This window comes from Chiloscyllium plagiosum, chromosome 3, assembly GCF_004010195.1.
Source record: "Chiloscyllium plagiosum isolate BGI_BamShark_2017 chromosome 3, ASM401019v2, whole genome shotgun sequence".
NCBI lineage: Eukaryota > Metazoa > Chordata > Chondrichthyes > Orectolobiformes > Hemiscylliidae > Chiloscyllium > Chiloscyllium plagiosum.
The window spans coordinates 120745930-120762595 of NC_057712.1; the positions used below are offsets into that span (position 1 = coordinate 120745930).

Sequence of the window (16666 nt, forward strand, 5' to 3'; positions counted from 1 at the left end):
TGGCAGCTGGTGGAATTTAAATTCAATTTCATAAAACTGGGAATTGCACCCATTCCCCCACCCCATAAAAAATAAATGCTTCAGTAATGTTTTTTAGGGAAACAAACCTGCCATCCATAACCAGTCGGACCTACATGTGACTCCAGATCCACAGTAATGAGTTTTAAACTCCCTCATAAGATCTGAACGTCATGGCTAAGCCAACATTTATGATTTATTCCTTAATGGCCTTGTAAAGGGGGTAGCAAGTTGAGTTCTTGGACAGCTGCTGTCCTTTGGGTGTAGGGATTCATTCAGTACTTTTGAGGAGGGAGGGAGTTCCCAGAATTTGACTCAGTGATGCTGAAGGAATAGCAATATATTTCCAAGACAGGACGGTGCATGGCTTGGAGTGCAACTTACAGTTGGTGGTGTTCCCATGCATTGATGAGACCATACCTGGAGTATTGTGCACAGTATTGGGTGCCTTATTTAAAGAAAGGGTGAAAAGTTATTAGGTGTAATCAGAGTGGCCATATTCTATAGAGGTTGAATTAGGCTCAAGGAGTTGAATGGCTTACTCCTAATTTTTTAGTTTGTTTGTATGTTCATATGTAACTGCTGCCCTTGTCTTTCTTGTATTTGGAAGGTGCTATCTCAGGAGCATTGGTGAGTTGCTGCAGTGCAGCTGTGTGACCAAATAATTCCTGAGTGCAGGAATGAATGTCGTAGATCATTGGTAGAGTGCCAATCGAACAGCTGCTTTGCCCTGGATGGTGTCAAACTTCTTGAGTGTTGTTGGAGCTGCACTAATCCAGGCAAATGGGGAGTATTCCATCACACTCTGGACTTGTGCCTTGGAGATGGTACTCAGGTTTGGGTACAGTTACTTGCTGCAGGATTCCTAGCCTTGATACATTTTTGTTGCCACTTTGGTTTTGTGGCTTGACCAGTTCCATTTCTAGACTATGGTAAAATCCAGAGGTGGATTCAGTAATGGGAACACCATTGCATGTCAAGGGATGATGCTTTAATTCTCTCTTATTGGAGCTGGTCATTGCCTGGCATTTGTGTTGTCCAAATGTTACTTGCCACTTTTCAGCTCAAGATTTGATAGGAAGTAAGTCTTGCTGCATTTAGACATGGATAGCTTCAGTATCTGAGGAGTCATGAATGGTGCTGAACATTGTGCAATTATTAGCAAACATCTCCATTTCTGACCTTATAATGGAAGAAGGTGATTGATGAAGCAGCTGAAGGTCATTGGGTCTAGCTGACTACTCTGAGGAACTCCTGCAGAGATGTCATGGACCTTAGGTGACTGACCTCCAAAAACCACAACCCTCTTCAGATGTGCCAGATATGACTCGAACCAGCAGGGTCTTCCGCATTAATTCCAGTTTTGCTCAGGTTCCTAAAGCCACACTCAGTCAAAAATTGATAATTTTTTGCTTTCATCTATTTTTACGTGGGATGTGGTCATCACTGGCAAGGCAGTACTGCTTCCCATCCTTAACTTCCTTTGAACTGATTGTCTCTCGAGGCCATTTCAGAGGGAAGTTCAAAGCTAACCACATTTCTGGAACCATGAATGGGGCAGCTTAGGGAAGGACTGTAGTTATGCATCCAACAATGAATGTTACAGTTTTTTACAATAATCATTAGATTATCCTTTTCAATTCCAGGCATTATCGCATTTACATTTTGCCATAGTAGGAATTAAACCTATGTCCTCTCAGTATTAATCCTGGGCAATGGATTCCTACTCCAGTAAACATAAAGTTCCTATAGTCTTAACAGACCATTGGACTATTCTCTCATTAGAGAGATGACTGGTGGTGGCTTAACCTGAGGGGCACCATGCCTCAGGAAAGGGACAAGGTTGGGAAAAAGAATCCTTACAGTAACTTAAGCTCATCCAGCAATTGAATCCTTAGTGTTGGTGTCACACTGCAGTGCAAATCAGTTGTCCAGCCAACCGAACTAACCAACTCCTGCTTGGTCAATAACAATACTATAAGGCCACTGCCTCATTAATAACACTACTGGGTAGATGCCACTGTTGTAACTATACTAGAAAGGATGGGGGAGGGCCGTGGCTTTTTCTGGATTACAGGACTTCAGACTTATTGATAGAATGTTGTCGTGGCCCATAGACTTTGGGTCTCAGTACCTTCAGCTATCTCTTGATGCCACATGAAATAAATTGAATTTGTTGAGGATTGGTATCTATGATGTTGGGGATTTTAAAAGGACTCTGAGTAATTGTCTGCTAGGCACTCCTGGCTGAAGATTATTATAAAACTTCAGCCATATCTTTTGCACTGAGATGCTGGCTTCTTCCATCATTGAGGATGGAGTTATTTGTGGACCTCCACCTCCAGTGACTTGTTTAATTGTCCACCACCATTCATGACTGGATGAGGCAGGACTGCAGGGCTTCGATCTGGATGCTGGAATCATTTAGCTCTGTCTATCACTAGCTGCTTATTCTGTTTGGCAGGCAAATAGTCTAGTTTTGTAGCTTCACTAGATTGACATCTTAACTTTTAGATATGCCTGGTGCTGCTCCTGGCATGCCCTCCTGCACTCTCCATTTGAATCCCCAGGATTGATACCTTGCCTTGATAGTAACCGTAAAGGTAGCAGGTAGTTGTGGTGGTGGTCAATGGAGTTACTAGGTCTTGATACCATATATTAGTTAGATCCTGCATATTTCTATTTATATCCCATATGTATTTAAATAACTCTACAAGTATGTACACTTGTATGTTGCAGTTTCAATAAAACAAAATACTGTGCCATTTATTTTCCTTTCAGTCACCTTTCTTTGTGCTGATGAGATGAAGGCTGTTATTGCTGGAGTAGAATACTTCCCACTCAAGACTATCAGAAATACTGTCAAACATATGAGGATAAGAAATAGGAGCAGGAGCTCATTTGGTCCATCAAGCCAGCCTCGCTATTCAATAGGATCATGGATGTTCAGTCCCTGGCCTCGACTCCTCTTTCCTATCAGTTCCTCACGGCTTTCAACTCCCTGATACTTTAAAAATGTATTCACCCTATCTTTAAATGATTACAGGATATTCAGAACAATTTTGTACTTTTCAATATGCACATTTAAAACCTGTTTTTAAGCAAATCTAAAATGAAGTGTGCATTTCTTCTTCAATGTTTGCTGATAAACAAAACTCAATAAGGTCTATGAAGCAGAAGTGTCACTAACCTGGGAGCAGTGTGAAGAACATTGTAAAAGTCTCAGCATAAGGTGTTGTAAAGACATGTAGAGGCAAACTCACATGAAGTCAATCACAAATGAAACAATACAACAGATGCGTTGGTTTGGAAGATGACAGGTTGCTGAGGAGCAGATCAACAACGGCACACAGGTCAGGGGAAACGTGAGAATGTTTGTAACCCTCCTCGCTTCAGCCCAAATATCACAGAGCTAAGAAACAGGGCAGAATATTCTTTGACCTTCTGTACCTCAGCCCTGAACATGAAAGAATCATTTGTCCCATTAGCCCTCCCCACCAATAATTCCTCAGAGGGAGACTGCCAGCTTAGTGCTAGGCAATGGGGGCAGCTTTGGGTTCACTTCAAGCCCTGGAGGTTTCGTTCATAAGGTCAGAGATTTACCACATCATTGCTCAGCAGCTTCACCAGGCTTTTGACTTGGCTCATCAGTTCCCTGCAAAATATTGGGGAATAAAAGAAGATACAGTCAACAAGCTGCATTCTAAGTGGGATTTCTTCAATGGGTTCAGATTTGACATTGAATTTTATAGAACCTTATAGAAATTATACTTTTGATGTGCTTTTAAAGAATATTATTGATTTCCATTTGTTCTTATTTCTAAGTAGCAAGGAATGACATGGTTTTATAGGTTTATTCTGTGTAAGACCATAAGACCAAAACGCACAGGAGTGAAAGCAAGGCCATTCAGCCCATCAGGCCCACTCCACCATTCAATTATGGCTGATGGGCATTTCAATGCCACTTGCCCGCACTCTCCCTATAGCCCTTAATTCCTTGCGAGATCAAGGAATCTCGCCTGTCTTGGCTGTCACCTGTGTCAGCCAACAACTGGCTTTCTCCCCAGATGTACGAATATGTCATTGTTCATCTTATATTTGGTTTTCCTCATAAGCAAGTTTACTGAGTTCACTGTCACAAAGAGAGTACTTCTATAAGCGATAGTATGCTATCCTCACCCAGTGGACTAAAGGTGACAACCAATCTTTAGGATTAACAAAAGAGAATGAAGGTTAGCTGACCATCGCTGGAGTTATCCTATAATACAAATGTTATTTAACTACATAATATTAGAATGGATATAATAACCCAGGGCTGACAAGACCAGACACCCATGTAAATTCCCAAAGAAATTAGACCTACCCAGACTCAGCTCCTGCGACGGCCTGATTCAAGAAAGCCTGGGGAGTGTCTTCACGGCCAGTACCAGTGGAATATCCGACCAATGAAGGGTTAAACTCACGGAGAATATCTGTAAAGGTATAACAACTGGAGTGAGACAAAAGCATTCACTCAAAATCCATGCAAACTTAGGAGGCTACTACATACTTGCCTTGGTAGTAACATTTGCTGAAGGCATAAATTGGGGACATTAGCCTAGAAATTACGATCAGAAACTCATTCTGACAAACCAAAATACATCGATACATTTAGTTAACTGTTATTCTGGAAATTCCTGGGCAGTAGCCGTCTACTATGAAATAGCAGCAAGATATCCGGGAATCCTTGCAGCCAGCAGCGGGGAAGGTAATTGTTGAAACCATGTCTTCTTTTCTTCCTCAGAAAGCGTTATCTTTGGGAGTTCAAATGTCTAGCAACAATTTTGACAGCTATTGTGAGAGGTGAGTGTACAAGTTAAGGATGGTATTGGTAGGGGAAAGGGAGCAACATCAGTGAGGAGGAAGGATGCCTGGGGGCTGAAATGGGTAAGGTGCAGGCTGAATGGAAGTAGGCAGAGGGAAGGATGCCAGGTTGTTACAGGATAGGATGCCAGGTGGATGCGGAGGGAGAGGGGCATGGATAGTAAGGCTAGGAGGTGGATGGGAATTTGTAAGGGGGGTAGAGTTCCAGGTGATAAGGAGATAGGATGCCAGGTGAGTGGATGTAGGTAGAGGGTAGAGTGGCAAGTAGGTAGGGCAGCACGGTGGCTCAGTGGTTAGCACCAGGGACATGGGTTCAATTCCAGCCTTGGACGACTGTCTGAGTGGAGTTTGTATATTCTCAGTGTGTCTCCGCAGTCCAACGTTTTGCAGACTGGGTGAATTAGAAATGGGAAATGCAGGATAATAGGGATGGGGTGGGATGCTCTTTGGGGCGGGGCGGGGGGGTTGGTGTAGACTCATTAGGCTGAATGGCCTGCTTCCATGCTGTAGGGACTCTATGAGAAGGTAGAATGGCAGATACATGGCTGAATGTGCAGGTAGGCTGAGTCTGGATGAGTGATTGGGGGAGACTGAGTCTTACTTTCATGTTAGTGCCTAGGTGCATGTTGCCTTGCAATGATAGACTTTGTTAATAAGGTTATGATGGGACCTCAATGATAATTCTCTCTCCTGCAAAGTCTGGGGTTGTTCTCCCACCCTGATCCATATGAAGTGTTTAAGGCAAACCTCACTATTAACCCTTTCAGACCCTTGTACAAAAGCTTCACTTATTCACAGGAAAAGGTTGTGCTGTCAAAGTAACCTGAGTTGTTGCATTGTATCCTGTAGATGCTACAGTCTTAAAACCACTGTGGTGGATACAGACTCCAGTTTCAAGTTTACCAAACAAGTTCACCACTCTCATCATTTAATGCAAACTCTTATATGTGGAGTACTATACACACCGGATGTAGATGGCAGCCACAGCTCTACAAAGCAATGGAACACTGCATTGAGCTCAGATTCACTACACCTTTGTATCTGGTGAACTTTATACTTGCCTTGGTGGGACTGCATGGTAGATTTTCTAGAATGATGCTTAGACTCCAAAGGTTAAATTAAAATAATAAATTGTACAAAGAGGGATTGTATTCTCTGAAATTGAGAATATAAAGAGTCATAGATCCACAGAATGGCTGCAGAAAAGAAGGAGGAAACCACTCAGTCTGACATGTCTGTACTGGCCCTCCATAGGAACAATTTATCTAGCGCCACCTCCCTGTTCAAGAACAGGGGATACCAGCTGAGAAATAAATCCGTGCCTTTCTAGAATGAGGTTAAGGGCTGGAAGCAAAGAACACATGGTGCAGGATGCTGCAGTTTCTAGTTACTGACAACGATAGTTATGTGGCAACGTGAAAACCAAGCCCTCTCCACCTTCAGCCTGCCCTGCAGTGGTATCCCCTTGTCCCTGCCAGCCTGGGTAACAGGCATTGAAAGAAAGTAAGGCAAGAATGCTATCTCGCGAAAAAATAATATGGATAAATAATCTTGGTAGAGTATGAGTTACTTACTTGTCAATGTGATGACAGTAGTTATATTTTCATCTCCTCCGATGCTGCAAAATACAAAAAGGTAGATGTTCATTTCTGTTTGCTTCTATTTGCAATGAAATTCACAAACTAATCATGAAATGGAAATGAAAAAAATAACTTGCTGTATCCTGACAGATTGGGGTAGAAACTGCTGTACTGTTTACCAAGTGTATATTAGCAATGGGACAGGCTGATCAATCTTGTTTTTAAACTTATCATCACCTTTATTTGCATTCCTCCATGGTCTGACTCTATCCTACCTTTGCCACCTCCTAACGCCCAGCAGCTCTCTGAGATCGCTGTGCCCCTCCATTTCTGGCCCCCTGACCATTAATGGTTAATTGCCTCCAACACTGTTGGCCATGCCTAAAGAACATCAGTAATAGAAGCAAGAGTAGACCTTGCTTAATCCCTTAAGCCTACTCTGCCATACAGTCATAGAGACATAGAGATATACAGCATGGAAACAGACCCTTCAGTCCAACCCGTCCATGCCGACCAGATATCATAACCCAATCTAGTCCCACATGCCAGCACCCAGACTATATGCCTCCAAACTCTTCCTATTCATATATCCATCCAAATGCCTCTTAAATGTTGCAACTGTACCAGCCTCCACCACTTTCTCTGGCAGCTCATTCCATACCCATACCACCCTCTGTGTGAAAATGTTGCTCCTTAGGTCTCTTTTATATCTTTCCCCTCTCACCCTAACTCTATGTCCTCTAGTTCTGGACACCCCAACCCCTTCGAAAATACTTTGTCTATTTATCCTATCCATGCCCCTCTTGATTTTGTAAACCTTTATAAAGTCACCCCTCAGCGTCTGATGCTCCAGGGGAAACAACCCCAGCCTGTTCAGCCTCTCCCTATAGCTCAAATCCTCCAACCCTGGCAACATCCTTGTAAATCTTTTCTGAACCCTTTCAAGTTTTATAAGTCCTGCTAAGATTTGCTTTCCCAAAATGCAGCACCTTGCATTTATCTGAATTAAATTCTGTCTGCCACTTGGTAGCCCATTGGCCCATCTGGTCAAGATCCTGTTGTAATCTGAGATAACCCTCTTCGCTGTCCACTCCATTCAATAAAGGTATGGCTGATCTTCTTAAACACAATTTTTCTGCATTATCCCTACATCCCTCGATTTATCAATCTATCAATCTTGAACAAATGTAAATAATACCCCGCTCCCCCCAACACTCCCATACAATTTTTGGGCTGATTGAACACCCTCTTGATTGAATAGATCCCTCCCCATTTCAGTGCTAAATGATTAGCTTCATATTCTGAGACTGTCCCCTGGTTGTAGACACCCCTGTGCCCCCAGCCCCACCCCAGGGAAATAACCTCCCTGTATCGACCTGTTGATTGCTGGAAGAATTTTGTGTGTTGAAACCTCTTATCCTTCTCAACTTTCAGAGAATGTAGCCCTGGTCTATTTAATCTTTCTTCACAGGATAATCCCTCCATCCTGGGGATTAGTTTGGTAAACCTTTGTTGCACTTCCTCTGGCAAACAGATCTTTCTGTAAGACAGAGGAGTGGAATTAGGCCAATCAGCCCAGCAAGTCTGCGTCACTATTCCATGGGAGCATGGCTGGTCTGATAATCCTCAACTCCATTTTCCTGCCTTTTCTCCATAACCCTTATTCCCTTGCTATTGATTTATTTCAATCTATCTATTTCAATCCTGAATACACTTAACAACCCAGCCTCTACAGCCCTCTATGGTAAAGAAGTCCACAAATTTATTACCTTCTGGAAGAGGAAATTCCTCCTCATTTCTGTGATAACTTTTAGTTAAGGAGACCAAAACTGCTTACAGTACACCAGACATGGTCTCACCAAGGCTCCATATAGTGGCAGTAATGCATCTTTGTTCATATACACAAATCCTCTTAAAGAAAGGTCAACATACCATTTGCCTCTTTATTCTCTTGCTGTATCTGCAATTTAACCTTCAGTGAGTCATGAATAAGGATGTCCAAGCTCCTTTGAGGCTCAACAATAGTTACCACCGCTCACTATTTACAAAATGTGTTGCATTTCCATTTTTCCTACCATAGTGCTCATGTAACATTTCTCCATCTTGTATTCTATCAGCAAATTTATGCCCACTCACTGAATCTTCCCAAATGCCTTTAAGGTGTCTTTACATCCTCCTCACAACTCACACTTACACCTAGTTTTGTGTCACCCACAAACTTGGAAATGTTTTATTTAATCCTCAGATCCAAATTATTGATATGGTTTGTGAATATCTGGGGCCCAAGCTCTGATCCTTGTGGTACCCCATTAATCACAGCCTACCAACCTGAGAATGACCCATTGATTCCTATACTCAGTTTTCTGTCTATTAATCAGTTTTTGTTCTCAGTACAACCCCATGAGCTCTAACTTACCAAGCTTTTGTGTAATTTTACCAAAAGCTTTCAGAAAATCAAAAAACATTACATCAACTAGTGACCTCTCATCTATTCTGCTAGTTACACCTTATAAAACTATCTATTCTATTTTAAGATTCTAAAAGAGTCCTTGACTATTTTCAAGGCAGAGGTCGATCACAAAATCCCTACAGTGTGGAAGCAAGCCATTCAGCCCGTTGCATCCACACTGACCCTCTGAAGAGCATCCAACCCAGATCCAGACCCCTATCCTATGCCTGTAACCCTGCATTTCCCATGGCCAATCAACCTAGCCTGCACATTCCTTGACACAATGGGAAATTTAATATGGCCAATCCACCTAACCTACACATCTTTGGACTGTTGGGAGGAAACCAGAGCACTCAGAGGAAACCCATGCAGGCCTCTTCCTGTTCCTGGTCAGTATATTTGGATGTAAATTCGAATTGATGTTGATTCTGTCAAGGCAAGGAGATCTGTTAACACCTGAAACTTTTAAGAAGAGAATATTTCATTCCTTGAAACCAATGATCTATTAAAAAGTGCTGCAGATCAGAAAATGAAGATTGGGATTTGCCCAACATACTGAGTCTTCGAAGTGAGCATTTATCATCCTTGTTCAAGACTACTCAGGAAATCATATTTATAGATAAGAATTACCCACCAAACCAAGAAGAAAGTGACAGGACATTCATTTTCAGACCCAAGAGAAGGAGGAGGGTAAACATTACTAACCTCCAGGAAAGTCCTCTGTACTGAGTGAGAACATCGAAAAGATTATTGGGCCGTGCTCCTGCTCCATTTCCAGACTATAGCATAGATAAAAGATATGTTAGTGTGTTTGTACAGGGCCTTAGCTAGCAAGACAATGCTGGAGACCAATGACAACTTTTGAGATGTTCCATTCCCAGTGAGAGAACAAATTCAACTTTGCTCCCCCTTCAATCTTTCTTCTTCAGTATCTCTCCTAGAAAGCAAAACAAAAATAGCAGCAAGGGGGCTTCTAGTTGGCCATTGAGCAACACCAAACTCAACAAGCGAGGAGAGAAATCATAAGAGAAACACACTAGAGACCCTTCATCTATCATTAGAGACGCACAGTCATCAGAATCTAGAGCATACATAAAGGCCATTTGGCCCATCATGTCCATGCCAGTCAAAAACAAACAGCTAACTATTTTAATCCCATTTTCCTTTCCCCCTCTTCTCCTCTTTTCTCTCAGCCACAAACACTCAGCCCCAGCCTCTGACTCCCGGCCTCCGAAATGGGGTTGGTGGCTGATGGCACAAAGCAGAGACACCAGAGACCAGCAGCCCGGAGCGGGGACGCCAGGGACCAGCAGCCCGGAGTGGGGACACCAGAGACCAGCAGTCCAGAGCGGGGACACCAGAGACCAGCAGCCTGGAGCAGAGACACCAGAGACCAGCAGCCCAGAGCAGAGACACCAGAGACCACCAGCCCGGAGCAGGGATGCCTGAGACCAGCAGCCCAGAGCGGGACACCAGAGAGTAGCAGCCCGGAGCGGGGACACCAGAGAGTAGCAGCCCGGAGCGGGGATGCCAGAGACCAGCAGGCCAGAGCAGAGACACCAGAGAGTAGCAGCCCGGAGCGGGGATGCCAGAGACCAGCAGTCTGGAGCGGGACACCAGAATCCAACAGCCCGGAGCAGGGACACCAGAGACCAGCAGCTCAGAGCAGGGACACCAGAGACCAGCAGCCTGGAGCGTGGACACCAGAGACCACCAGCCCGGAGCGGAGATGCCAGAGACCAGCAGCCTGGAGTGGGGACACCAGAGACCAGCAGTCCGGAGCGGGGACTCCAGAGACCAGCAGCCTGGAGCAGAGACACCGGAGACCAGCAGTCTGGAGCGGGAACACCAGAGATCAGTGACCCAGAGCAGAGACACCAGAGACCACCAGCCTGGAGCAGGGATGCCAGAGACCAGCAGCCCAGAGCGGGGACACCAGAGAGTAGCAGCCCGGACTGGGGATGCCAGAGACCAGCAGTCTGGAGCGGGACACCAGAATCCAACAGCCCGGAGCAGGGACACCAGAGACCAGCAGCCCAGAGCAGGGACACCAGAGACCAGCAGCCTGGAGCGGGGACACCAGAGACCACCAGCCCGGAGCATGGACTCCAGAGACCAGCAGCCTGGAGCAGAGACACCGGAGACCAGCACAGAGCAGGGACACTAGAGACCAGCAGCCCAGAGCAGAGACACCAGAAACCAGCAGTCTGGAGCGGGAACACCAGAGATCAGTCACCCAGAGAGGGGACACCAGAGACCAGCAGCCTGGAGAGGGACACCAGAGAGCAGTGATCTGGAGTGGGGACATCAGCGATCAGTGACCCAGAGCAGGGGCATCAGCGATCAGTGACCTGGAGCTGGAATACAAACGAGCAGCGACCTGATGTGAAACATGGAGGCTGTGGCGCTGTGTGGTCCGTGTCAGCAGCCAGCAGTCAGACTGCGTGGAGGCCCCCTGCATTGGTCTGCTGCGGAGGGCTGTTGGAGAGGGAAACTCTGATGTTTGCCTTTCTAACTTTGCTTCCTAATTTTCTGACTTGTGGTTATCCTGCGTATAGCTGAAATGCAACCTTTTTTCCTTCTTTTCTCCATTCTGTAACTAAGGATTGTACCTAGGTACACTGTATCTAACATGTGTTAAAGACATTGTTATACTGTAACTAATCTTTTAACTGAAGAAACTGTATCCACGTACATCTGCACCTAAGATGGAGCTGTTAAGTGGTGACTTAGACATTTTTCACTGTACTCCTTTGAGTACATGTGACAATAAAGCTAATTCACTTCCAGCCCTTGGCCATAGTTCTGTACGACATTCTGTCACTGTAGCAAGTAGACCCCCAGTTTCCAATGGAAATGCATATTTTATGAGATGTAGTTTTCTGTGGTTGGTGTGTCCAGAACCAAGGGCAAAGTCTAACAGTATAAAGATTCATTTGGACTGAGATGAGAAGAAATTTCTTCACCCAGAGAGTGGTGAGCCTGTAGAATTCTCTACCACAGGAAGGGGTCAAGGCTAAAACATTGTGTTTTCAAGAAGGATGCAGAGGCAGCTCATGTGGTTAAAGGGATCAAGGAACATGGGGATTATATTCAATGGCAGAGCAGGTGTGAGGGGTCAAATGTCCTGCTCCTACCTTCTATGTTTCTATCTTTCCCTGTAGAATGGTAAGAAATTGAACAACTTTACAAATGATCAACTTTGAATGAAAACTGTAATTTCCTCCAGGTGGTCAGTACCACATTTTATGCTGATATTTTTTATCTGTATTCATTCATCAATTCATGGAGTGGTTGAAAAAAAAATGACAGAATTTCAGTGGAGGAGAGCTGGATAAGTACAAGATGGAGAAAGAGATTGAAAAATTGAAAAATGAAACAAAACTTAACGCTTAATGTATGTATTGTTCCCAATGTTTCTTGTTCAAGTAGGGATAGGAAATGAGCACATTTAACTACTACAGTTCTCTGGCTCTGGATAAATGTGAGGTTATGCATTTTGGCAAAACAAACAAGGGCAGGACTTATACAAGTAATGGTAGGGCCCTGGGTAGTGTTGTAGAACAGAGAGACCTAGGGGTTCAGGTACATGATTCTTTGAAATTTGTGTCACAGGTCGACAGGGTAGCTAAGAAGGTGGCATGCTTGCCTTCATTGCTCAGCACCTGAGTATAGGAGTTGTGACGCAATTGGGACCAAGTGAACCTTGTTGAATATGAGGTTCTTGATTGGGGTTGTTAATCTGGGCCAATCAGGAAAGCCTTGGCTGATCAATATAACCAGGAGAAAGCTAAAATATTTTTGTTTGGTACTTGAGCTGTTATGTGGAATTAATTTCCATAATTTTGAAATGCAATCTGTGTAGGTTGAGATAGATATTGTTAACCATATAACCAGGTCAAGATTAGACCTCCCACACAAGTTTCCAGACATAATGCTAAGCATTGATCTTTCATGTTTTAAAATTGAGTAAAATTGTTGTTTTCTCATCTTGTTAAATAAAATTTGAAGAATACCATTTTTAAAATGGAACTTTAAAGTGAGTTGTTTCTATTTAGTTAGATGTAGGGACCTACAAATGGTCAAACTTATTTTGGTCGCTGTATTTGTTCAATAACTCCATTAGCTGGCAATGTTTCTTTTTACAAAAAAACAAAATGTGACCAGTGCCATAGTGAGTTTACTGGCAGTTCTTTAAACTCTCGATGTTAGTATTGCATAAATATTTGTATTTTCTGTTTGGCTAACTTTGTTATATGACTTTCTAAAATAAATTTGCCAGCATTTGTGGTGTCAGTTTAAAAAAATATATATAACCAGGAGAGTTAGGGGTGGGCTGCCTTAGAGTGGCCAGAAGGTGGGAGGGATGGGGGCTTGCTGGGTCTGTATTGTCTGCACTTTTTTTTAATGTAACTGGATTGTCTTATGTATAAAGGTCATTATTGCTGTCTTTTTATATTTGAAACTGGGATTTGTGGTTTGTCCTCAATTCCCTGTAAACTGGTGGAACGGTAGGGTTTGGGGCCTAGTTTTGCTGCTCTACCTTGTAAAGTTGCTGTTGTAAACAGCTGTAAATGTATACTTTTTTGTAAATTGTTTTGTAATTTGTTTAATAAAATATTATAACCAGGAGAGTGTGTTCTATGCACAGTTTTATTGTTTGTTTGTTTTGATTCTCCTGTTCCTTGGATGCTGCCTGACCTGTGCTTTTCCAGCAACACATTTTCAGCAGTGTTTGATTGGACAGTCTTGTATCAGTTTGTGTTACTGTTTCCTTTTAAATATGATAAGGTAGGATTTGAGGTGCATCCTCACTTCCCTGTTAACCTGTTAAATGGTGGGCTTGCTGCCCCTTTCCCCTGTAATTAGCAATTTCTTTGTGAACTGCTGTTTATTGTTTATTGTTAACTGTTTGTATTTTGCACCATTTCATACCAGGAGATTAAAATCTCAGTTGAGGACTGACTCTGAACTGGCTGGCCACAGCCAATGTACAGTACACTAGTAAATAAGGGGTGGGTTTGTGATAGGATATGGTCTTTGTGCAGTTATTTTAAGGTGGAACATCATGTTGAGGTTGTTCAAGACATTGGTGAGGCCTCTTCTGGAGTACTGTGTGCAGTTCTGGTCGCCCTGCTACAGGGAAGGGTATTATTAAACTGGAGAGGGTTCAGAAAAGATTTACCAGGAATTTACTGGGAATGGAAGTTTGAGTTATAAAAAGAGGCTGGAAAGACTGGGACCTTTTTCACTGCAGCATAAGAGGTTAAGGAGTTTCCTTACAGCTTTATAAAATCAGAAGGGGCATAGATAAGGTGAATGACAAGGGTCTTTTCCCTGGGTGGGGGAGTTCAAAACTGGGGGCATATTTTAAGGTGAGAGGGGAAAGATTTAAAAGAGACTTGAGCAATGTTTTTTACGCAGAGAGCGGTTTGTGTGTGGAATGAACTGCCAGAGGAAGTGGTGGATGCAGGTACAGTTATAACATTGGATGGATACACGAATATGAAATGTTTAGAGGGATTTAGGCCCCTTGTAAGTACAGGCAAACAAGACTAGATTAGTTTTGTGCTGTGTGACTCTACTACTCCATAATTCTATCAGTATCAACAAATTTTCTCAATCTTTGAGTGTTGCTGGTTCTAAAACATTCGCTGGCAGAGCTGAGGGACGCTTTGTTGTATTTGTAGCAACAAAGGTTTTTGTGAATCTCGGGCATTCCAAGACAGTTCTGCAAGGGGAGGATAGGAGGGAAGGTGTTTCCTTTCCTCTGGAAGATATAACAAAGTTCAAACAACTTCATGCAGACTCACCGTGATGGAGTCTCCAAGTGCAGCAATCACCTTTATGTCAGCTGGTCTGAGCTTGTGAACTTGTGGAGAAATAACAGGATGTAAGAGACATTAAACCCATCATTCTTGTAGCAAGCAAGAGGGGATAATTATGCACAAAAATAAATGCTTTCCATCCAGCATTTCAACATGTTTCTTCCCTGCCTTGCTCACAGTGGGCCAGCTGCTTTCTTCTGAGATCACCCACATCCCACTGAACAAAGCTTGGCAGAAACTCTGAAATACGCCAAGATCCCAGTCTAACCTCTTAACTTTTTTCTGCACTCCACTGGAGGTGAACAAATGTGTATCAAAAATGCCATATCTGTTTGAGTACAAGAAGAATCCGTACATGTTAATGAACATGAACATTCATCACCTCATTAGGACCAGTGCTCCTTCTGGCACCCTCAAACACCAGAATTGTCACAGAGCTGAGAAAATTGACAAAAATAACTTTAGTTCAAATGTAGAGCGGATCAAACTTTGCCAAACTGTACAGTGAGATTTTTACATAACACTCATTGAGCTTTATTCTGAGTGCAATAACTAATCTGAACTAACTCCAGATGGTGGCTGTGGCTAGCCCCCCACAAATCAAACCATTTGATTAGAGAAATGTTCCAGTTATTTTGTTCACGTTTGCTCATACTTTGTAAAACAAACAGAGGCTATTAACTTCATGTTGGGTACCTGCCTGTATGACAGAGTGCTCAAAGAATTGCCAGACAGAATTGGATGAGAGGGGATCTCAAGAGTTGACTCGACAGCAAAAGTTGAGTGGACTGGGAATTAATAGTGGGAATGTCCCTCAGGAATAATTTTAGGAAGTGGAATTATCTTGTTGGTTTTCATATGAATTATACTGCAACTAAAGATAGGTTGTGCATACTTAATTTTTTTACTAAATGGCTTTTTACTAACCTTTACTAAAGACGATTTAATGGATCTGACTGAAGTGTTTAACGTGATTGAAGTATATGATAGGGTAACATAGAGGCAGCCTATTGCTGATGGGATAGCCCATAACAAAAAGGTACAATCTTAAAACTCAGCTCAGCTACTCAAGGGTGACACAGGAAGCACTTCTGCAAATAAAGGGTAGATCTCCAAAACATCAATCTTTCAAGGCTGGGTATGGATGACTGGAGGTGACCAATTGGCATTTTCAAAACTGAGCTGGATACATTTTTGGTAAGCAAACTTCTTAAGGGATACAGGACCAAGTTGGCTAAGTGGAGTACATGTTCTTATTCAGTGGAGGAAAAAGGCCATGGGGCTGAATGGCCTCCACTTGTTCCTATTGTTACTATGAGCAAGGGTTGACCCTCATTGCAACATTGTCTGCAAGAGTGTAGGAGAAACGTTCCCCAGAAAGTTGACATTTACCACCTCAGCTATAAAAGTGAACTCATGAAGTGAGGCAATGAGTGGAATAAAGGAGGTTGGTATAGATACCTTCTTCCTTCAGGACAGTGTGAATGTGTGCTTGGCTCTCTGCATTTGAGCTAATATTTCTTGTGTCTCTATTGCTTGTGAACTGATGAGTGGCCAGAGGCTGAATCTGACTGGATTGACAGGAGCTAGTTTAGTTAGAAAAGGTGGTGACATATTGGCAATGTCACTGAATAGCAGTCTAGGGTAGTATTCTGAGGGTTGTGTATTCAAATCTCAGTACAGCAGTTGGTAGAACTTGATTTCATAAGTCTGCAATATAAAGCTCCTTTAACAACTACTAGAGATTGTTGGAAAAACACCTCTAGTTCACTCATGCCTTTTAGAGATCTGTTGTCCTAACGCTCCAACACACAGCAGAATGGATGATGCTTGTTTGTTCTCTAAAATGCCTTAGCAAAAAACTTGGTTCAAGGGCAAGATCCAAAGAGAGATTATTTTATTAGATTTTGAATAGTGTGTATCTTTAC

At 43.0% G+C, this 16666-nt stretch overlaps 1 protein-coding gene across 2 annotated transcripts in view; it reads right to left on the reverse strand.

The window, feature by feature from the left end:
* The window catches only part of plb1 (phospholipase B1), a 168507-nt gene that overhangs the window by 114123 nt on the left and 37718 nt on the right, over positions 1 to 16666 (reverse strand). For both annotated transcript variants that reach the window (XM_043687221.1, XM_043687220.1), the window contains exons 18-22: positions 14724 to 14782; positions 9616 to 9689; positions 6456 to 6499; positions 4382 to 4490; positions 3622 to 3673 (exon numbers count right to left, since the gene is read on the reverse strand). In XM_043687221.1, the coding sequence (XP_043543156.1) occupies positions 3622 to 3673; positions 4382 to 4490; positions 6456 to 6499; positions 9616 to 9689; positions 14724 to 14782 (338 nt within the window). The remainder of the gene's footprint in view (positions 1 to 3621; positions 3674 to 4381; positions 4491 to 6455; positions 6500 to 9615; positions 9690 to 14723; positions 14783 to 16666) is intronic.